General features: G+C 42.5%; 1 protein-coding gene across 1 annotated transcript in view; it reads right to left on the reverse strand.

The window, feature by feature from the left end:
• The window catches only part of PRKCE (protein kinase C epsilon), a 468593-nt gene that overhangs the window by 291091 nt on the left and 152733 nt on the right, over positions 1–24769 (reverse strand). Inside the window, exon 2 of the mRNA XM_069768630.1 lies at positions 16491–16554. Within this exon, the coding sequence (XP_069624731.1) occupies positions 16491–16554 (64 nt within the window). The remainder of the gene's footprint in view (positions 1–16490; positions 16555–24769) is intronic.

Below are 24769 nucleotides of genomic sequence, written 5' to 3' on the forward strand. Positions count from 1 at the left end.
TATACACTGAGGGTGAGAGGCTGTATGTTATACACTGAGGGTGAGAGGCTCTATGTTATACACTGAGGGTGAGAGGCTCTATGTTATACACTGAGGGTGAGAGGCTGTATGTTATACACTGAGGGTGAGAGGCTGTATGTTATACACTGAGGGTGAGAGGCTCTATGTTATACACTGAGGGTGAGAGGCTGTATGTTATACACTGAGGGTGAGAGGCTCTATGTTATACACTGAGGGTGAGAGGCTCTATGTTATACACTGAGGGTGAGAGGCTGTATGTTATACACTGAGGGTGACAGGCTCTATGTTATACAATGAGGGTGAGAGGCTGTATGTTATACACTGAGGGTGAGAGGCTCTATGTTATACACTGAGGGTGAGAGGCTGTATGTTATACACTGAGGGTGAGAGGCTGTATGTTATACACTGAGGGTGAGAGGCTGTATGTTATACACTGAGGGTGAGAGGCTGTATGTTATACACTGAGGGTGAGAGGCTCTATGTTATACAATGAGAGTGAGAGGCTGTATGTTATACACTGATGGTGAGAGGCTCTATGTTATACACTGAGGGCGAGAGGCTCTATGTTATACACTGAGGGCGAGAGGCTCTATGTTATACACTGAGGGTGAGAGGCTGTATGTTATACACTGAGGGTGAGAGGCTGTATGTTATACACTGAGGGTGAGAGGCTGTATGTTATACACTGAGGGTGAGAGGCTCTATGTTATACACTGAGGGTGAGAGGCTGTATGTTATACACTGATGGTGAGAGGCTCTATGTTATACACTGAGGGTGAGAGGCTCTATGTTATACACTGAGGGTGAGAGGCTCTATGTTATACACTGAGGGTGAGAGGCTGTATGTTATACACTGAGGGTGAGAGGCTGTATGTTATACACTGAGGGTGAGAGGTTGTATGTTATACACTGAGGGTGAGAGGCTCTATGTTATACACTGAGGGTGAGAGGCTGTATGTTATACACTGATGGTGAGAGGCTGTATGTTATACACTGAGGGTGAGAGGTTGTATGTTATATACTGAGGGTGAGAGGTTGTATGTTATACACTGAGGGTGAGAGGCTCTATGTTATACACTGAGGGTGAGAGGCTGTATGTTATACACTGATGGTGAGAGGCTGTATGTTATACACTGAGGGTGAGAGGTTGTATGTTATATACTGAGGGTGAGAGGTTGTATGTTATACACTGAGGGTGAGAGGCTCTATGTTATACACTGAGGGTGAGAGGCTCTATGTTATACACTGAGGGTGAGAGGCTGTATGTTATACACTGAGGGTGAGAGGCTGTATGTTATACACTGAGGGTGAGAGGCTGTATGTTATACACTGAGGGTGAGAGGCTGTATGTTATACACTGAGGGTGAGAGGCTCTATGTTATACAATGAGAGTGAGAGGCTGTATGTTATACACTGATGGTGAGAGGCTCTATGTTATACACTGAGGGCGAGAGGCTCTATGTTATACACTGAGGGCGAGAGGCTCTATGTTATACACTGAGGGTGAGAGGCTGTATGTTATACACTGAGGGTGAGAGGCTGTATGTTATACACTGAGGGTGAGAGGCTGTATGTTATACACTGAGGGTGAGAGGCTCTATGTTATACACTGAGGGTGAGAGGCTGTATGTTATACACTGATGGTGAGAGGCTCTATGTTATACACTGAGGGTGAGAGGCTCTATGTTATACACTGAGGGTGAGAGGCTCTATGTTATACACTGAGGGTGAGAGGCTGTATGTTATACACTGAGGGTGAGAGGCTGTATGTTATACACTGAGGGTGAGAGGTTGTATGTTATACACTGAGGGTGAGAGGCTCTATGTTATACACTGAGGGTGAGAGGCTGTATGTTATACACTGATGGTGAGAGGCTGTATGTTATACACTGAGGGTGAGAGGTTGTATGTTATATACTGAGGGTGAGAGGTTGTATGTTATACACTGAGGGTGAGAGGCTCTATGTTATACACTGAGGGTGAGAGGCTCTATGTTATACACTGAGGGTGAGAGGCTGTATGTTATACACTGAGGGTGAGAGGTTGTATGTTATATACTGAGGGTGAGAGGCTCTATGTTATACACTGAGGGTGAGAGGCTCTATGTTATACACTGAGGGTGAGAGGCTCTATGTTATACACTGAGGGTGAGAGGCTGTATGTTATACACTGAGGGTGAGAGGCTGTATGTTATACACTGAGGGTGAGAGGTTGTATGTTATATACTGAGGGTGAGAGGCTCTATGTTATACACTGAGGGTGAGAGGCTCTATGTTATACACTGAGGGTGAGAGGCTCTATGTTATACACTGAGGGTGAGAGGCTGTATGTTATACACTGAGGGTGAGAGGTTGTATGTTATACACTGAGGGTGAGAGGCTCTATGTTATACACTGAGGGTGAGAGGCTGTATGTTATACACTGAGGGTGAGAGGTTGTATGTTATATACTGAGGGTGAGAGGCTCTATGTTATACACTGAGGGTGAGAGGCTCTATGTTATACACTGAGGGTGAGAGGCTCTATGTTATACACTGAGGGTGAGAGGCTCTATGTTATACACTGAGGGTGAGAGGCTCTATGTTATACACTGAGGGTGAGAGGCTCTATGTTATACACTGAGGGTGAGAGGCTGTATGTTATACACTGAGGGTGAGAGGTTGTATGTTATACACTGAGGGTGAGAGGCTCTATGTTATACACTGAGGGTGAGAGGCTGTATGTTATACACTGATGGTGAGAGGCTCTATGTTATACACTGAGGGTGAGGCTCTATGTTATACACTGAGGGTGAGAGGCTGTATGTTATACACTGAGGGTGAGAGGCTCTATGTTATACACTGAGGGTGAGAGGCTCTATGTTATACACTGATGGTGAGAGGCTCTATGTTATACACTGAGGGTGAGGCTCTATGTTATAATATACACTGAGGGTGAGAGGCTCTATGTTATACACTGGGGCAGTGGAACAGAATAAATAACCTGAATTCAATGATTAAGACAAGTGTCGCAATACTTTTGTTTAAGTAGTGTAGAAAGAAATACAGATTTAATTTATATTAAAGGATATGCTGTAGATACTTGAGGTGAAAACATTTCTTGAAGACTATGTAAGAGCATCAAATCATAGCATATTTATGAAGATCCACAAAGGAAAAAGGAAAAGGGAAAGGCAAAAGAGAACAGAAAAAGGAACAGAAAAGGCAATGGAAAATGGAACGGAAAAGGGAACGGAAAAGAGAAAGGAAAAAGGAACAGAAAGGGAAATAAAAAGGCTCACTATTCTGGAGCACAAAAATTACGCACAGCTATGGGTCACTTTTTGCATCTTGCACTGGAGTGCTGCCTATTTTATCTTTTGAATAGATCAATAAAAGCAATTTATTTTGTTCTGTTTTAAGATAGAAGATGGCCTGTTCATTTGTAATTAACGATTGATTGTCAGAAACCTAAATAAGAACCCTAAAATCTTCTGTCTACAGAACATGTACTATTTCTGTAACCGGCTGACGTGCAATGACTTTCATTGGTGGAAAGTTACTTAGCTTATTAAACAATGGTCAATTTTTGCCACTTGCAAAAAAAATCTGAAAAACACAGCTGGATAGAAAATGAACAGTTCAATCCTCCATTATTTCTGTGCTATGAATATCATTAAAATTCAGTGCTATGAAAGGGAAAATCATTAGGGCACTTTTGAAACACAATGTAATTCTGTGCTTCCTCTACAAAAGCTTCAAGCACTTGAAAGTGATTAATAAAAATTTACACGGTCGCAGGAACAATGTTACAACATCAAAGCGAGTCTGCGGCTGCCAGTTGTGTGTGGATCAGTTTGTGAAATTCTAATTACGGTAGTTGAAAGCGCATCCAGCATCCCTTTGTAATCACCTGTGCTTTGATTATTCAGATTGGACAGCATAGAAAACATTCATAGATTCAGATTAACATGGACATCGCCACGTGGGTGACCCTTAATCATGGTATGGGGATCCGTACGCTACACGACGGCTTGTCTCAGAACAGGGGAACGTCTAATACTGACACTGACAAGTAAGGCTGCGTTCACACGTCCAGTAATCATCAGTTGGAACGGATGCAGCAGCAATCCATTAACCCCGCAAAAAACCTGATTTCCACTGGATCCGTTTTTTTAACATTGAAGTATATGGAAAACCGATTAGTTAAATAGCCATCTGTTTTGTTCCAATTAAAACTGATCCACTATGTGTTTTTTCTCTGAAATCTACAAATTTGTCAGTGATTTAGTGTCTTGGTTTGGGCCAGGTTCATAAATTATATTTTAAATTACATCTCAGGAATATATAGGGTCAAAATACTAAACTAAGTAAATACAATGTTAGGCCTCTTAACCTATTAAATGGAATCTGTCAGTAGGTTTTTCCTATCTAATCTGTGAGCAGCATGGTGTTGGGGATGAGACCTTGTGTCAGGCTCACAAGCTGAGGTGGATCCTTGAAGCCGAAGGTCCAGTTGGCACATAGACGTTGGTGCAGCAGGCAGATCAAGCATGAAGGAAACAGGTAGCAGAGGCATTGGAAGCTGCAGGCAGATCAGAGACATCCAGGATACCGCGGACAGGCAGTAGGGGTACTGGAAACCGCAAGAAGGCAGTCCGAAGATGTCCAGCAGACCGCAGGCAGGTAGCTAAGAACCTGGAAGACCAGGAACAGATAGCAGAGGTCCTTGAAGACAAGAAACAGGTAGCAGAGTTCCTGGAAGTCGGAAGTGGACAGAAGACATCCTGGGAGCCGCAGGCAGACACGTAGCAGATGTCCTGGAAGACCGGCAACAGACAGGACTACGGAGCAACTAGAAAGTCTTACTATCAAGACACAATGTGTGTCTTGGTGGGCCTTACGTAGTTATGGATAGATGATCACATGGGAGCACCCTGTGCTATTTGCAAAGCCCAACGTGAAGCACAAGAAAGTTTAGCGGACCGGAGTGTAGGGAGCAGAGGCCAGACCCCAGAACAAAAGTGTGTAAGCCCCTGATTCCAGTGATGTGTCACTTTCTGGTTTGCATGTTTTGAGTCAATCACAGTTTTCTCTGTTGCAGATCTAGCAGAGCTTTGAATGCTCACACCACTGATTAGCAGCTTTCTGTGTACACTATTAAAAAGAATTTAGGATAAGGAAATACGTGAATTAATTGTGGACCCAAGAAGAATACTGACTAAATTAGTTTTTACAAGAAACCTTAAAAAAAAAATTACAAAAATGTTTATCATTCAGGAATTCATTTTTTTATGCATTCTCCAATACGAAATCTATCCTTATACTTGGTAATCCAGGGCTCGAGTATACGCTCAGTGACATTTATTTCAGCAGTTCCCGCTGAAGTGCTACGAAGCCAGGTGGGATCATTAATCTCCTATAATAAACTATAAAAGACACACGGCACTTTCATATGATCAAAACTCAGTCCGACAAGCATCATCGATCTCTACCTACTCTGAAATCACGGCAGCTGCCAAATGTTCCATTAGGTAACTGGGACGGAGCCAAATGAGCTCCGTGTGGCCAAGAAGGTCCAAAATATTGTTCAAACAATTTTAAAACACTTTTTTTAAAAAAAAAAGATTTTGAAAAAGATACAAATGCAAAAAAAATAAAAATTGGTCTTGTTTCTGGGAAACCTGACTGACAACCAACATGGCCTGAATTACAAATCCTACAATGGTTTTCACACAGCTTTCTTAGCACTGTGTTAGACTGGGACGATGTATGTTAAAAACCAGCGCAGCTAGCAAATTTTCCAGACAAAGCTGGGAAGAGCAAAGGGAAGCCACTTTAAACAATAAAGCATGTAATTTTTTTTAATCGCTTAACGATTTCTGAACCCTGAATTGAGTTAAAAAGCGACATTTTAGAACATGTGCACAGCAGGGTCATTTTCACACTGCTGTGCGTTATGTTCATTTTATGTGGCGCTTTTGCGTTGCTTTTTCAGGTGGATTCCAAACGGAATTTTCTTGAAAAAGTCACCGTGTGAATATACCCTTAGGGAATGTACACACGTAGTATTTTGGTTTTGTTTTTGCTGAGTATATGAAACCAAAATTGAGTGGAAACTCCAAAGTTTTTGAGAAGTTTTGAGTTTTTGATGAGGATTTAGAGAGTTTCTTCAATATCAGATATAGACAAACGAATGGCACTCACCAGGCTATTTTTTTCAGACTTTATTGCAGCATCTTCTGCGGGAGAATGGGAACCCGTTGACGCGCACTTGCGCGAAACGGTCATCATCATTCACGCACCCCTGTTCCCATTCTCCCGCAGAAGACGCTGCAATAAAGTCAGAAAAATTAGCCTGGTGAGTGCCATTCATTTGTCTATATTTGATATTGGAGGGCTGTTGTGGCTCTGGATGAGCACCCGAAGGCTTCAGGTCGTCTGCCGCCTGCGGCTCACATAGGGATATGGACGGCAGCACTGCAGGTGTTTAAGTGGTGCGGACTCTTGGTTCTTTCATTAGAATTTGGAGAGTTTCTGCCCAGAATGCAGCTGAAAAAGACCTTGTTTAGGCTATTTGCAAACAGATCCTATTTGCTGAGTTTTTAGGCTATGTGCACACATAGTGGAAGCATCAAATCCTAGTCAAAAACTTGAGTTTCAATTTGGTTTTTGCTCCAAAGAATCAGCAAAAAGACGCCATGTGCACATAGCCTAAGGTTATACGCATACAACATCCTTTTCAGGCAGAAGATTGCCCCATAACATGAGCATAGTGCACAGCAATGTCGAAACGACGTGTGCACATGTTATCACTGTGAACTGCGATGACCTCACTGAGGTCAGCACCGGTCATGAGCTCGCTATCGCTGCAGCGAGTCATTTTCCCCTGTTCTTCAACATGTACAGTCACATCTGACCGCCGTTCATGCTGATGAGCAAATGTTGCACAGATGGATTATGGGGTGGGACACTATGGATTATTTCAACTTCAGACAGGTGAGGGATATTGTTGTTTTTTATTTTTTTTTACAGGGGACAATTGCTTCAGGGGATTTGGTGCTAAGGTGAGTATAATGGTTTTTTTTATGATTATCTCTGCTCGAGCGGGGGACAATGATGTGAACTGCCTCCAGCAGCCGGCACTGGAGATCAGCGCAAACAGTACTGCTGATTCCCAGGTGCCGGTACGTGTCACACGAATGACACACGGATGTCATCCGTGTGCCATCATTGTGCACGTGTGCAGGACGTTTTGCAGCCCGTGCTGATAAAAAACAGATATGCCAGTGTGCTTTGCCCTTGGACACACGGTCTGTGGAAAGTCACTGACATGTACATAAACCCATTCACTTGAATGGGTCTACATGTGTAAGTGTCTCCGATACGTGTGAAAATGTCACCACACATACCAGAGATACTGACATGTGAGAAGGACTAAGAAGAAGGGGTAGAGGGAAAAGTGTGAGGGAGCTAATATGAGGGAGTAAATATGCCTGTTTGGCTGATATTAGGAATGCAAGCCCAAGACTGGGATCACTACAGCAGGACGTTGCTCCTAGCAACGAGGAGGAAGGAGAGAAATCGGAGTGCAACAAAGGCGGTAGAGGACTCTATAGGAGGACAGACAGGATCATCTGCTGCCAAGACCGTGAATGCCGAACAGTGTGTTGTCTGCTGGGTGCTCGGGTTCAGCATATTGTGGATCGGATAGACAGATTGCTGGGTGGGGAAACCCAGCCGTCATGGAACACATCGGTACCAATGACAAAGTTAGGGGGAGGTGGAATGTCCATAAAAATGATTACAGGGAAATAGGAGAGAAGCTGAAGCTCACGACCTCCAAGGTGGTGTTTTCAGAAATACTGCCGATGCCACGAGTGTTAGTACAGCCGGGAACTTAGGGAGATAAATAAGTGGCTTAGAAATTAATGCAGGAAGAAAGAGTGTGGGTTCATGGAGAACTGGGCAGTCTTCTCTGTCGGCTACAGGCTCTACAGCAAGGACGAGCTGCACCTCGATGGGGAGGGTGCAGGCTGTGCGGGGCAAAAAAATGGTCAGATGGATGGAGGAGCTTTTAACCCCTTTAAGACCTATCACGTATATGTACGTCATAGGTCGCCTACCCCTCTTTGGTGCAGGCTCCAGCGCTGAGCCTGCACCTGATGCGGCACATGACAGCTGATTTGATCAGTTGACATCTGCCCATAACACACGGGTGGAATCGTGATCCACTCGCGGTTGTTAACATGTTAAATCCAGCGTTCAATCTCTGACAGCGGCATTCAATTTGCGCAAACCGCAAGCGGCCCTTTTTCATTTTTGCGTGTTCGTTTTTCGCTTCCCTCCTTCCCAGAGCCATAACTTTTTTATTTTTCCGTCAATATGGTCATGTGAGGGCTTATTTTTTGCGGGACAAGTTGTACTTTTGAACGACACCATTGGTTTTACCATGTCTTTTACTAGAAAACGGGAAAAAAATTCCAAGTGCGGTGAAATTGCAAAAAAAGTGCAATCCCACACTTGTTTTTTGTTTGGCTTTTTTGCTAGGTTCACTAAATGCTAAAACTAACCTGCCATTATGATTCTCCAGGTCAGTACGAGTTCATAGACACCTAACATGACTAGGTTATTTTTTATCTAAGTGGTGAAAAAAAATTCCAAACTTTGCTAAAGAAAAAAAAAAAAAAAAAAGTGCCATTTTCCGATACCCGTAGCGTCTCCATTTTTCGTGATCTGGGGTCGGGTGAGGGCTTATTTTTTGCGTGCCGAGCTGATGTTTTTAATGATACCATTTTTGCGCAGATACGTTCTTTTGATCGCCCGTTATTGCATTTTAATGCAATGTCGCGGCGACCAAAAAAACGTAATTCTGGTGTTTCGGATTTTTTTCTCGCTACGCCATTTAGCGATCAGGTTAATGCTTTTTTTTAATTGATAGATCGGGCGATTCTGAACACGGCGATACCAAATACGTGTAGGTTTGGTTTTTTTTTTATTGTTTTATTTAGGATGGGGCGAAAGGGGGGTGATTTAAACTTTTATATTTTTTATATTTTTTTCATATTTTTAAAAACATTTTTTTTTTACTTGTGCCATGCTTCAATAGCCTCCATGGGAGGCTAGAAGCTGGCATGGCCTGATCGGCTCTGCTACATAGCAGCGATCATCAGATCGCTGCTATGTAGCAGAAATGCAGGTGTGCTGTGAGCGCCGACCACAGGGGGGCGCTCACAGCAGACCTGCATCAGTAACCATAGAGGTCTCAAGGACCTCTATGGTTACCTTCCTGATGCATCGCCGACCCCTGATCATGTGACGGGGGTCGGCGATGACGTCATATCCGGCCGCCCGGAGCCCACATCAAAGGGGGATTCACGGCATGCGCAGTAGATGTACGGCGCATGTCGTGAAGGGGTTAACAGCTAGAGTCCACAAATTTTGCACATACACACTTCTAACATTAGTAGTGAGGAATATGTACAAAATACGGGATACGGGATATGAAATGGTTTACTGTATGTAAACCATGTCTCATATCCTGTCGGGTTTGGGAGGGAGATAGCAAAAGCCGGCAATTGAATTGCTATCTAGCGCTGTGTGAAACATACATATATATATAGATATACAGATCACTATTTTGGGAACATTTCTGCGTATTACGGCCGTAAAAAACGGACCGTATTTTCATACGCCTAGTGTGACGCCGGCCTTATGGGAGATTTTAACTATTCAGACTTTCAATGGGACAATGGTTGTGCTAAAAGTTACAAGTTCTTAAGGTACCGTCACACTAAGCGACGCTGCAGCGATACCGACAACGATCCGGATCGCTGCAGCGTCGCTGTTTGGTCGCTGGAGAGCTGTCACACAGACCGCTCTCCAGCGACCAACGATCCCGAGGTCCCCGGTAACCAGGGTAAACATCGGGTAACTAAGCGCAGGGCCGCGCTTAGTAACCCGATGTTTACCCTGGCTACCAGCGTAAAAAAACAAACAGTACATACTTACATTCAGCTGTCTGTCCCTTGCCGTCTGTTTGCTGCACTGACTGCTGGCCGTAAAGTGAAAGCAGAGCACAGCCACAGCGGTGAGTCACCGCTGTGTGACTCACCGCTGTGCTGTGCTTTCACTTTCACTTTGCGGCCAGCAGTCAGTGCAGCAAACAGACGGCAAGGGACAGACAGCTGAATGTAAGTATGTACTGTTTGTTTTTTTTACGCTGGTAACCAGGGTAAACATCGGGTTACTAAGCGCGGCCCTGCGCTTAGTTACCCGATGTTTACCCTGGTTACCAGTGAAGACATCGCTGAATCGGTGTCACACACGCCGATTCAGCGATGTCTGCGGGGAATCCAGCGACGAAATAAAGTTCTGGACTTTCTTCCCCGACCAGCGATCTCCCAGCAGGGGCCTGATCGCTGCTGCCTGTCACACTGGACGATATCGCTAGCGAGGACACTGCAACGTCACGGATCGCTAGCGATATCGTCTAGTGTGACAGTACCTTTATCCACAGTTCAGGACAATTACCTCTCTCTCAGTTGGTAGATGAACCAACCGGGGGAGGTAATCTACTGGATCTGGTTCTGTCAAATAGAGCAGATACAATTTCAGATCTACAGGTCAGGGAGCGTTTATAATGTAGTGACCATAATATGGTAAGGTTCAATGTAATATTCAATAAAACATTTCAAAGGGGAACTGCAAAAACCTGGAACTTTAGGAAAGCCGATTTCAACAAATTAAAGGTACCTTCACACATAACGATATCGTTAACGATATCGTTGCTTTTGGTGACGTTGCAACGATATCGTTAAGGAAATCGCTATGTGTGACAGCGACCAACGATCAGGCCCCTGCTGCTGCACTAACGCAATGTGAACCTAGCCTTAAGGTACCTTCACACATAACGATATTGTTAATGATATCGTTGCTTTTTGTGACGTAGCAACGATATCGTTAATGAAATCGTTCTGTGTGACAGCGACCAACGATCAGGCCCCTGCTGGGAGATCGTTGGTCGCTGAACAAAGTCCAGAACTTTATTTCGTCGCTGGACTCCCTGCTGACATCGCTGGATCGGCGTGTGTGACACCGATCCAGCGATGTCTTCACTGGTAACCAGGGTAAACATCGGGTAACTAAGCGCAGGGCCGCGCTTAGTAACCCGATGTTTACCCTGGTTACCATCCTAAAAGTAAAAAAAACAAACAGTACATACTTACCTACCGCTGTCTGTCCCCGGCGCTCTGCTTCTCTGCACTCCTCCTGTACTGGCTGTGAGCGTCGGTCAGCCAGAAAGCAGAGCGGTGACGTCACCGCTCTGCTTTCCGGCCGCTGTGCTCACACAGACAGTACAGGAGGAGTGCAGAGCACAGCGCTGGAGGACAGACAGCGTTAGGTAAGTATGTACTGTTTGTTTTTTTTACTTTTAGGATGGTAACCAGGGTAAACATCGGGTTACTAAGCGCGGCCCTGCGCTTAGTTACCCGATGTTTACCCTGGTTACCGGCATCGTTGGTTACTGGAGAGCGGTCTGTGTGACAGCTCTCCAGCGACCAAACAGCGACGCTGCAGCGATCCGGATCGTTGTCGGTATCGCTGCAGCGTCGCTTAATGTGAAGGGGCCTTAAGGGAAAAGCTTAAAGGGAACCTGTCTTGTGCTTTTTACCATGTAAACCGTCCCCAGTGTGTTGTTAGTGATGTAATGTGCATCACTAGCATGTTTTTTTTCATAAAAAATGGAGGTCTAATCATGTGCAAAAAGAACTTTATATAATTATATTGTATCTGCCCATTTAGCCATAGGGGTGTGCTTCATTTTATTCAGTCATGGATGGCACCGCCCATGCAATTTGAATTATGTTCCCGTGGTTGCACCGATGTTGCTCATATCTGCTTTGAAAAATACCACGTGTGCGCAGTGATGAAGGGGGAGCCGCGCATGCGACCTGGATACTACTCACAGCTTCAGTGTGGGAAGCAGCTCATCAAGGTGCATGCGTGGCTCCCCGATTGACACTGCACAAGCACTGGATTTTTCAAAGCGGATTTCTCATCTAGTAATAAAATGTCCGTGAATAAAAAGAAACCATTATGGATAAATAAGATACTACAAAGTTTAATAAGACAAAAACAAAGGGCATTCAAAATCCTGAAGGCCGAGAATACAGAGATAGCATTTCAGGAGATTAAAGAGCACAATAATAAATGTAAAAAAGAAATCAAGCTGCAAAGTTATCTACAGAGAAAGAAATCGTCATCGACATTAAAAAAATTTAAATTTTTTAGAAATTATATATATATATACACACATCAATGCCAAAAAGAAAAGAACACATGGTATCGGCCCTTTAAAAGACGTTCCTGAGATATGGCCTCCTCTTCCCTGTATGTAAATCCAGTCTTTTTAATCAAGTGGGTGTACTCCTTAACTTTTTTCTATGGGAGTCTTTTTGAGGACCACGCCTACTTGGCTATAGAGACTACATTTATATTCTGGGAAGGAAGGGTCATATCTCAGGAATGGAGAGGAGTAAGAAGAAAATTTAAAAAAACAACGGATTCGGGAGAACAGCAGCATTTAGACAGGGTAAAAAAAATCATATTCATGGCAAGCGACAGGTCCTTTTTAAGATATGTTTGGAAATAAATTAGCACAAAATTACACATTTTTTAGATTAAAAATACTTTGTATTCTGGTAAAAGATTCACTTTTACGATAAAACAGTGAATTCGAGAAACTTAATCATGTTTACATGAGACTTTTGCGGGCTTTTCTAATCATCGATGTTAATGTACATGGAAACTTTCCTACATGTTTTGTCCTTATAGCACCTCGGCTCTGGGCAGAATGGTTGCAGGTGGCTGATCTATGGCAGAAATGCTTTTAGACAAGTTGTGTATTTTTACTATGGCAGCAAGCTGGGGGATCTTGGCAGATCACAGTGAGCTTAGACAGGGCATAATTAATAGACTTTGTATTTTCTTAGGCCACATGAAATAAAAGTAATATCTCGAGTCTCAAGAACGCTTGGCGTGGATTCAGAATATGAAGATTTTCTTTTTATGGCGTTTTGCTATTTTTCTAATCAAACCCTAATGACATTAAATTCATCTACATGTCTTCAAACGTAACAAGCACCGGTGGTATAGTGACAGGTAGTTGTTAGTGGTCGTAACCATGGTTACCTAGGCTATTGCAATGCCCTGTACATGGGGTAAGAGACACAGCAAATCAGCTCTATACTACATTTCTATTTGGAGGTATTTGACAATACTATTATTATTATTACTATTATTATTACACCTACTACATGATAGTTAGCTGTTAAAGGGCCACTGTCACCCCCCTCCAGCTGTTATAAACTAAAAGAGCCACCTTGTGCAGCAGTAATGCTGCATTCTAACAAGGTGGCTCTTTTAGTTTTTTTGTTCATGTATTCCCAAAATAAAGCGCTTTGAAACTTATCCAAAATACCTCTCTTTGTCCATGGAGGCGGGTCCTCACTCCCCAGCTTGAACCGGTACTCTTCCGTCACTCACATCTTCAAGGGCTTTTGGCGCCACACCCTCCGCGCATTTTTCGCTTTAAAACCGGCGCCTGCCTGAACAAAAAACTAAAAGAGCCACCTTGTTAGAATGCAGCATTACTGCTGCACAAGGTGGCTCTTTTAGTTTATAACGGCTGGAGGGGGTGACAGTGGCCCTTTAATGGTCGCAACCAAGGATACCTTAGCTATTGCAATGCCCTGCACATGGGGTAAGAGACACAGCAAATCAGCTCTATACTACATTTCTATTTGGAGGTATTTGACAATACTATTATTATTATTATTACTATTATTATTATTATTACACCTACTACATGCTCGTTAGTTAGCTGTTAATGGTCGCAACCAAGAATACCTTAGCTATTGAAATGCCCTGCACATGGGGTAAGCGACATAGCGAATTTGAAGATCTATACTACATTTCTAATTGGAAGAATTTGCTAATATTATTATTATTACACCTACTATATGTTAGGATAGGATCTTTGAGATGGAAATACTAACTTAACTTGAATCTGCCTGACAAATTTGAGTGAATCTCAGGCGATAAGTCCCTGGTTAGTCCACAACCTGACCTGATCACAAATATCTCCACTCCACGCTCGGGTAGAGTAAATGCCGTAATCTCCTTCCAAACAACCATTACCCAAAACACAAATTCATGAACAATATACAGCTCTGGCAAAAATTAAGAGACCACCATATCAAATTCCTGTCATAGGCAGCCCAATCTCCAGACCTGAACCCCATTGAAAACCTCTGGAATGTAATCAGGAGGATGATGGATAGTCAGAAGCCATCAAACAGAGAAGAACTGCTTACATTTTTGTGCCTGAAGCAGTATGAAACTGAACTCTTCCCAAGTTAAAACATTAGTATTGTTGTTTCTAAATGATTATGAACTTGTTTTCTTTGCATTATTTGAGGTCTGAAAGCACAGTTTTGTTTTTGTTCATTTTGACAATTTTTCTTTGTCAGAAATGCAAATTGTCTCTTCAGAGAGGAAGAGGACTAGAACTCTAGTGCCACCTATTGGAAGGTAGCAATCCTACAGGTCAATGTCGACCCTTTAACGAGCCTTGTCACATGACTTAGGATAAAAGCCAAACCAGAATCTCAATTTGCAGACACTGTGTTTCGGGGTACTGCTCCTCGTCAGTGCAAAATGGAGATCTGGTTTGGCTGTGTGAGAGGTGTCCGACCGATATCCAAGAAGTATCGTTTCTCCTTGCAGAGACTGACATGCAAAGCATGCCGAGATGAGGAGACTTAAAGCTGCAATGCTCCTCTGGGAAATATGCTAATTAGCATATTTCCTAGTGGAGCATTGCAGCTTTAAGTCTCCTCATCTCGGCATGCTTAGCATGTCAATCTCCGCAAGAAGAAGTGATACTTCTTGAATATCTTTGTCAGAAAAAAATTACAAAATTTATTGCTTGGAAATTCGGAGACGTGTTGTCAGAAGTTTATAGAATAAAAGAACAATTTACATTTTACTCAAAAATATACCTATAAAAAGAAAAATCAGACAAGCTGAACATTTTGCCAAGGTCTCTTAGTTTTTGCCAGAGCTGTATATTATTTAGAATTATTTTTGCGCATCATAGGTAAAAAGTGCACAAAAAGCAAAGTAATAGACATCTGGCGTCTTCCAGTTACAAATAATATCCCATTAATACTTTTGAAGAACCAAATCTGGAATTTGGCCAAGGGTTTTGGGTTGTGCTTTTCTAAACACAGTGTCTAGAAAAACCACGGAGAGGCTTAGCACCGTTAGCGATACCTAGAAACAGCCGGGAATTATTCAGCATCGTGACATAAACCTGCTAAAATGGGCAAGTGAAGCAAATGTCCATAAACACTAGCTGTCAAAGTTAGGAAAACAAGAGCCACTCATTCGGAACTGAAGATTACGATTAACTATTTGTTAACAACTTTGCACTGTATTAAACAGGAGTGTAAAAATCACACCAAAAACCGGGCGAGAGGTGCAAAGCGCACCCGTTTAGCCAAGCCAAGGAGCTGGCACAAACATTCCTACAGCAGATGGCGGCTGTGAATCAACCACGTTACATAACAATTGCTTTTCTAATAATGTGGTATACCACTCACATCCAAACCGGGAACTGTAAGGAATCGCCAAATACCTCCAAAATAATTAGCAACTGAGGAACAAGGACAAAATCCCAGTGGACCCTGTTTTTTTATTTTATTTTTTACTTTTCCAGTACATACTTATTCTTTTACGCATCCTTAAGGTCATGTATACATTTATATCCATTTTTATTGCTCTGTATTATATGAAACAACTATGGAAGCATCATGCAGAACTTGGTGTCTCCATGGTTACAGACTACACACAAACCGTGCGTAGTCTGATCTTGCAGTAATAATCTCTTTCATCTGCTTTCTACTTTATTTTAGTTTACTGACTAAATACCGTCACAAAAAAAGAGTCAGGTTAACAGGAGCATGACTGCAGGATCAGACTACACAGGTATTGCTGTAGTCTGTTACCATGGAAACACATATTTCTGCAATCAAGAAAACTATTTGCAAAGCTGCATTGTATTTTTTATTTTAAAATTAATTGGAACGATAAAAATATATACGGTAGGTATGGAGGATGTACATGTTTTAGGTTTGCCAAATGCACAGTTATCACACAGGTTCTCCTCCTCTGTCAAGAAACCATTTTACTCTTTTATTCAGTTATATCTCTTTGGTAATGCCATGAAAGCAAAACTTCGACATCTCTAGACTGAGTTGGTGTGAATCAGATCGTAGCCTACTTTGTCCACAACAAAACTATGTATAGTTCAGATATACAAAAGCTCAGATATACTAAAGTAATCCAAAGTACATTCCCGAGTACTTTGTTAAAAGGACTGTAACAAGTGTCACCTTGATAAGGAATTTATGGAGAAAGCACTTACCTTCCCCTGAGGAGCCAGAGAGATCTATCACCACGTAAACTTTTCCTTCTGGTTCCAAATCAATCTGCAAATGAGAAAAAGAATATTTGGTTTGATATCTGCAAATTGCCACGTCAAAGAGGGAGAGGACTTGATTGAACTCTATAGCACCACCTGTTTTGATATATGCATTTGAAAACCCTTGGAAATGTCTTAATTAAAAAAAAAAAAGTATTTTTAAGTACTAGAAAAAACAATAAGGACCTGAGCACTAATCTGCGACCTTATTCTAGAATGTGTAAGTGTATTGTCGCCCATCATTACAAGAGTGACTACCAGTCATCCAAGAAAGTATACTTGGGTAACTATTAGTGATGTGCGAGTATACTCGTTGCTCGGGTTTTCCAGAGCACGCTCGGGTGGTCTCCGAGGATTTGTTAGTGCTCAGAGATTTTGTTTTTGTTGACGGCAGCTGCATGATTTACGACTGCTGGACAGCCTGAGTACATGTGGGGGTTGCCTGGTTGCTAGGGAATCCTCACATGTATTCAAGCTGTCTAGCAGCCGTAAATCATGCAGCTGCAGCAACGAAAATGAAATACTCGGAGACCACCCAAGCGTGCTCAGGAAAATCCGAGCAACGAGTATACTCGCTCATCACTAGTAACTAACTTCGGCTTATCTCCTGGTGGGACATAAAAGTTCAAACCCGACTGTTTTCTCCTTGACATTGTCAGTTGTGGGACAGTTGGAAGACCTCAACCCCATACACATTAGACTTTCAGCCGAACCTGCCAATATCGGGCAAGTTCAGACAAATTTAGTCTAAGGTTTATGGGGTCCAAAAGGCTCCTTTCATTCAACCGCATTTCACTTGCATTTCAGAACCCAACTTAGGTCATCATTGTCCTCTACTTTTAAACACATGAGTTCTGGTGCTTCAGCCATAACATAGACAGTAAAACCATCCAAATACTCAGTGAACAAATATGTTTTTTGTTAATCAGCAGATTAATACAACATTGCAAAATCCTCTTGCAAAACTCTCCCCGCTCCAATCTGTCCTGAATGCTGCAGCCAGGATCATATTCCTCACCAACCGTTACACCGATGCCTCTACCCTGTGCCAGTCATTACACTGGCTACCCATCCACTCCAGAATCCAATACAAAACTACTACCCTTATCCACAAAGCACTCCATGGCTCAGCACCACCCTACATCTCCTCCCTGGTATCAGTCTACCACCCTACCCGTGCCCTCCGCTCCGCTAATGACCTCAGGTTAGCATCCTCAATAATCAGAACCTCCCACTCCTGTCTCCAAGACTTTACACGTGCTGCGCCGATTCTTTGGAATTCACTACCTAGGTTAATACGATTAATCCCCAATCCCCACAGTTTTAAGCGTACCCTAAAAACTCATTTGTTCAGACTGGCCTACCGCCTCAATGCATTAACCTAATGATCCCTGTGTGGCCTATTTATAAAAAAAAAAAAAAAGGTTCCTCGCATCATGTTCTCATACACTTTATGCAGTATTAGCCCTCTGTGTCTGTACTGCTACATACTTAGGCAGATAACTGGTTCATGCAGCTTTACATGAACACCTGAGCCTTACACTATGGCTGGTCCGAATAACTAAAGCAATTGTTATCATCCACCTCTCGTGTCTCCCCTTTTCCTCATAGTCTGTAAGCTTGCGAGCAGCAGGGCCCTCACTCCTCCTGGTATCTGTATTGAACTATATTTCTGTTATGCTGTAATGTCTATTGTCTGTACAATTCCCGTCTATAATTTGTAAAGCGCTGCGGAATATGTTGGCGCTATATAAATAAAAATTATTATTATTATTATTATAACATTCATATCTGCCATTATTGTGCTTGATCACAGGACCAAGGTGAGAATTCCAATTAAATACTTTGGCTGAAAAAGGGAGCTCAGAATAGCAAGAAAAAGGTGTTGACAAATCTTGTGACTGCTGTTGTTTTCCTTTTTTTAATCTAATGATTATTGCTATTTTTGACCTTGGCTTATTAAGTTGTGGAACTGGAGGTATAAAAATACATAGCTTTTCATGACAAGAAAATCAGAAACTGATCAATTCTAGAAATGAATATGCACATAGCATGGACGGTTTTGCTTTTGGACTGGGCTTTTTTGGCCAGAGGGCCACACTGTCAGATTGAACTATCGTCATCAGTTTCAATAAAGTTTAAGTTCAAGGCCGCACAGAAAAACATGGCATACTATATGGGGCCTCAGATTGTGCACGCTCATTTTAGGGGTAATCACAAAAGGGAGAAAATCTTATAGGTCAACCAATGTCTCCTAGGGAAAATCATTGCAAATCATCTCTCCTCCAAGAGGAAAGAAACTGTCCATCAAGTCCATATCAGCTGTCTGTAGATGGGTGTCTCTCTTGGTGGAAACTGGTGTAACATATGCCCTTAGTCATACTACAAGACTTGTTTTAGCATCGGACATTGACTTATAAGATAGCTACCTCCATTAGGTTACACTAGATTCTAGATAGCTCAATTTCTCCAGTATGGGAGCAAATGTATATATTCATGTCTGGAAATGACTGGTGATGTGAAAGCTAAATATGTGTTGTGTCCAGAATTATTTGCCCAGCAGTCTTCTCCTTGTGCTCTTTATTTTCTGCTTTGGAACAGATTGTGAAAGAATTGTTGTGAGGACGCTCATAGGACAATCTGTTGAAGACACAACTGAGGCAGCCAAAACTGCGTACCGAAACAACACACATCAGAAGACAACCAGATCTTCAGCTGATCTTCCCAAACACAAAACTCATTAATAACAATGTAGACTGCGATAACAATGAGAAGTCAGCCAAAGGGGTAACTTTTTTTTTTACCCCACAAACTATTTAGTAATTTAAAGGAAGTCCATGACCAGTATTTTATTGATCAACTTGAAGAAACAGAAATGAAGATTAGTGAAATTAGATACCGTAGATCATATAATATCATCAGAACTGCTCATTATTCAAACCAACTATGCCCACACAACACGTGCTGAAGATTGGTCTACAAAATACACAGAAGGGACAGAAAATTCATCAACTACAGGAAGGGTTCAACATCTAGTTGACCTGACTAAGTGAACTCCACATGAATATAGTAATATCACCACACTAACAAAACAAAGAATGAGCCCTTACTTCCCAATTACCTACTCTCCGATAATATATGGCCCTCCAGCCATGATCTCCTGGACAGGACGCATAACCGGAAAAAGATGAACCCTACTGATGTATTCGCCAATGTAGAGGTCAGTAGATATGTAACGCGACGTGGGGTGATAGCTGCGGACAAGGAACTTGTCTTCTCCTGTCACGCCCTGGCATGCTACATGTAAGAGTGGGTCCTGGCTGGGTGTTGGCGCAAGTGTTGGGTGGGCCTTACACCCGTGCAGACAGCCTTTAGCTGATCGTGTTGGCTTGCTAGGACCACAAATTTTAGATTAATAAAAGAGACTTCTGTTCAAACATGGAGACTTTACTGAACTTGATAAGGGTTATGTACAAGTGAGAGCAGGTACACAGTCTTAAGCACGTTTCCTTCACAGTAAGAAGCCTTTTCATTCCCACTGTATCCTTCCTCTGTCAAGGGCTCTGCAGCTTATCTGTTTCATCCCTACGTTGCCACAATCCAGCTTCTGGGCCACAGTCCTCTTAGGCGAGTTTCTCTTCACTCGCTCAGCGGTTCCGCGTCCTATCACTATGGACACCCTGGAACTACTGCTTGGGATCCCCACTAGTCCTATGCTTTCAGTCATCTTTAGGTCTGTTACTTTCAGCACTCGGGTTTCTGGTGACTCAGCGTCTTATCTGATAATACCTTCTGGAAGGTCTCTCAGTCTTGTCAGTAACTTTCTTTAGGATTTCACTATTCCTTGCTCCAGTCTCTTCTAGCTGTGGATCACCCCTTGGCAGCACAGCACTCTTTTATTCTCCAAACTGTCTCACTCTATTCAGGAAGCACAGTTCTGTCCTCATCACTAAGCCCTCCTCCTGTGGGCTAATTCCAACGCTTAAATACTTCTGACCCTGATCTCTGTTGCTGGGCAGAACTTTCTTAAACTATGCACCATGCACATTATACTAACAATATTTATCAGACGCTATACATTACATAGGTAGACACCACAATGCAATAAAATTAACATGACACAATTTGTACAAAGACACATGACATAATACACATGACACAATTGGTGTCTTCACAGGCAGGAACACGACAATACAGTTCACCACCTTTACATTTATTAATGGGAGGTAAGAAGGTAATGGGGGGTAAGAACATTTCAAAAACAATCCACAGCGAGGAGATTGGAACAAAACAAAATCCTCTAAACTGCATGCTCGCAAACGCCAGAAGCCTGACAAACAAGATGGAAGAACTAGAAGCAGAAATATCTACAGGTAACTTTGACATAGTGGGAATAACCGAGACATGGTTAGATGAAAACTATGACTGGGCAGTTAACTTACAGGGTTACAGTCTGTTTAGAAAGGATCGTAAAAATCGGAGAGGAGGAGGGGTTTGTCTCTATGTAAAGTCTTGTCTAAAGTCCACTTTAAGGGAGGATATTAGCGAAGGGAATGAGGATGTCGAGTCCATATGGGTCGAAATTCATGGAGGGAAAAATGGTAACAAAATTCTCATTGGGGTCTGTTACAAACCCCCAAATATAACAGAAATCATGGAAAGTCTACTTCTAAAGTAGATAGATGAAGCTGCAACCCATAATGAGGTCCTGGTTATGGGGGACTTTAACTACCCGGATATTAACTGGGAAACAGAAACCTGTGAAACCCATAAAGGCAACAGGTTTCTGCTAATAACCAAGAAAAATTATCTTTCACAATTGGTGCAGAATCCAACCAGAGGAGCAGCACTTTTAGACCTAATACTATCTAATAGACCTGACAGAATAACAAATCTGCAGGTGGTCGGGCATCTAGGAAATAGCGACCACAATATTGTACAGTTTCACCTGTCTTTCACTAGGGGGACTTGTCAGGGAGTCACAAAAACACTGAACTTTAAGAAGGCAAAGTTTGACCAGCTTAGAGATGCCCTTAATCTGGTAGACTGGGACAATATCCTCAGAAATAAGAATACAGATATTAAATGGAAAATGTTTAAGAACATCCTAAATAGGCAGTGTAAGCGGTTTATACCTTGTGGGAATAAAAGGACTAGAAATAGGAAAAACCCAATGTGGCTAAACAAAGAAGTAAGACAGGCAATTAACAGTAAAAAGAAAGCATTTGCACTACTAAAGCAGGATGGCACCATTGAAGCTCTAAAAAAAACTATAGGGAGAAAAATACTTTATCTAAAAAAACTAATTAAAGCTGCCAAAAAGGAAACAGAGAAACACATTGCTAAGGAGAGTAAAACTAATCCCAAACTGTTCTTCAACTATATCAATAGTAAAAGTATAAAAACTGAAAATGTAGGCCCCTTAAAAAATAGTGAGGAAAGAATGGTTGTAGATGACGAGGAAAAAGCTAACATATTAAACACCTTCTTCTCCACGGTATTCACGGTGGAAAATGAAATGCTAGGTGAAATCCCAAGAAACAATGAAAACCCTATATTAAGGGTCACCAATCTAACCCAAGAAGAGGTGCGAAACCGGCTAAATAAGATTAAAATAGATAAATCTCCGGGTCCGGATGGCATACACCCACGAGTACTAAGAGAACTAAGTAATGTAATAGATAAACCATTATTTCTTATTTTTAGGGACTCTATAGCGACGGGGTCTGTTCCGCAGGACTGGCGCATAGCAAATGTGGTGCCAATATTCAAAAAGGGCTCTAAAAGTGAACCTGGAAATTATAGGCCAGTAAGTCTAACCTCTATTGTTGGTAAAATATTTGAAGGGTTTCTGAGGGATGTTATTCTGGATTATCTCAATGAGAATAACTGTTTAACTCCATATCAGCATGGGTTTATGAGAAATCGCTCCTGTCAAACCAATCTAATCAGTTTTTATGAAGAGGTAAGCTATAGACTGGACCACGGTGAGTCATTGGACGTGGTATATCTCGATTTTTCCAAAGCGTTTGATACCGTGCTGCACAAGAGGTTGGTACACAAAATGAGAATGCTTGGTCTGGGGGAAAATGTGTGTAAATGGGTTAGTAACTGGCTTAGTGATAGAAAGCAGAGGGTGGTTATAAATGGTATAGTCTCTAACTGGGTCGCTGTGACCAGTGGGGTACCGCAGGGGTCGGTATTGGGACCTGTTCTCTTCAACATATTCATTAATGATCTGGTAGAAGGTTTACACAGTAAAATATCGATATTTGCAGATGATACAAAACTATGTAAAGCAGTTAATACAAGAGAAGATAGTATTCTGCTACAGATGGATCTGGATAAGTTGGAAACTTGGGCTGAAAGGTGGCAGATGAGGTTTAACAATGATAAATGTAAGGTTATACACATGGGAAGAAGGAATCAATATCACCATTACACACTGAACGGGAAACCACTGGGTAAATCTGACAGGGAGAAGGACTTGGGGATCCTAGTTAATGATAAACTTACCTGGAGCAGCCAGTGCCAGGCAGCAGCTGCCAAGGCAAACAGGATCATGGGGTGCATTAAAAGAGGTCTGGATAACATAATGAGAGCATTATACTGCCTCTGTACAAATCCCTAGTTAGACCGCACATGGAGTACTGTGTCCAGTTTTGGGCACCGGTGCTCAGGAATGATATAATGGAACTAGAGAGAGTACAAAGGAGGGCAACAAAATTAATAAGGGGGATGGGAGATCTACAATACCCAGATAGATTAGCGAAATTAGGATTATTTAGTCTAGAAAAAAGACGACTGAGGGGCGATCTAATAACCATGTATAAGTATATAAGGGGACAATACAAATATCTCGCTGAGGATCTGTTTATACCAAGGAAGGTGACGGGCATAAGGGGGCATTCTTTGCGTCTGGAGGAGAGAAGGTTTTTCCACCAACATAGAAGAGGATTCTTTACTGTTAGGGCAGTGAGAATCTGGAATTGCTTGCCTGGGGAGGTGGTGATGACGAACTCAGTCGAGGGGTTCAACACAGGCCTGGATGTCTTCCTGGAGCAGAACAATATTGTATCATACGATTATTAGGTTCTGTAGAAGGACGTAGATCTGGGGATTTATTATGATGGAATATAGGCTGAACTGGATGGACAAATGTCTTTTTTCGGCCTTACTAACTATGTTACTATGTTAAAGAATCACATCCATGCAAACAACTGACATTACTGAGCTGGAGTACTGGAGTAACATTTTTCCCCTAATTACTGGTTCCTAAAGATGAAGTCATAGATCACCCATATGGGACTTCATGGAATTCATATTGCACTGGACAGAACACAATTTGTGACTCATACGCAAGTTTAGTGAATTCATACTTTACAAATACATAATTCCACATGGAACTCATACATAAGTACAAGAAAAATATACACAGGCCCGGAACGGGCATCTGCCAAGGCGGGCCGGCAGGTCTCCACCACAAAGTGGGCCGCCGGCCCTTTAAATCTTCTGTGTGAAGGCCCTATGTGCGCGCGCTGTCTAGTTGCATGCACTGATGCAGGCCGCCGCTGCCATGGTCAGCGAGTGCAACTAGACAGCGTACGCACACAGGGCTTTCACACAGAAGATTTAAAGGGCCGGCGGCCCACTTCGTGGTGAAGACCTGCATCAGTGCTCGAGCACGGCTGTGGCCGCAGCCTTCGTTCATGCATGTGCGCGGCTGCTGCCATTGTCAGCACAAGAAAGCAGGAGAATGTGTGCACGCAGGGCCAAGTGAGAAATTTGAAAAGGCCGCTACCGCCGCGGTGCACAGAGGGCACCTTATACACCTGTATGGAACACCAGATACATTTTATAAGAGGAACATAAGTCAGATGAATGATCCTTCAGCCAACAGCCATTTCTCTAGACTTCTCCATACGCAGGAAGGCTTGAATCGGCCGAGCACTTTTATGTTCTCTATGAGTGAGCCACTGCCAGATTCCTTTGGCAGCAAATTATCTATAGGCAGAACAAAAAGATCAGACATTGAAATTTAAGAGACCAAAAACCAACAACAACCTCGGTGGAGAGCCAGGAGGCCCCCATACACATAAGATAGTGCCTTTCGACAGTACTTGCTGGGATCACCATATCGAGTAAAGAATGAGAGTAGTGGGCACCACCAAAAATGTTTAATGAAATCTACCTAAAGCATACCGAATTGGAAATATAAGCAA

This window comes from Ranitomeya imitator, chromosome 5 (assembly GCF_032444005.1).
Source record: "Ranitomeya imitator isolate aRanImi1 chromosome 5, aRanImi1.pri, whole genome shotgun sequence".
Lineage (NCBI taxonomy): Eukaryota > Metazoa > Chordata > Amphibia > Anura > Dendrobatidae > Ranitomeya > Ranitomeya imitator.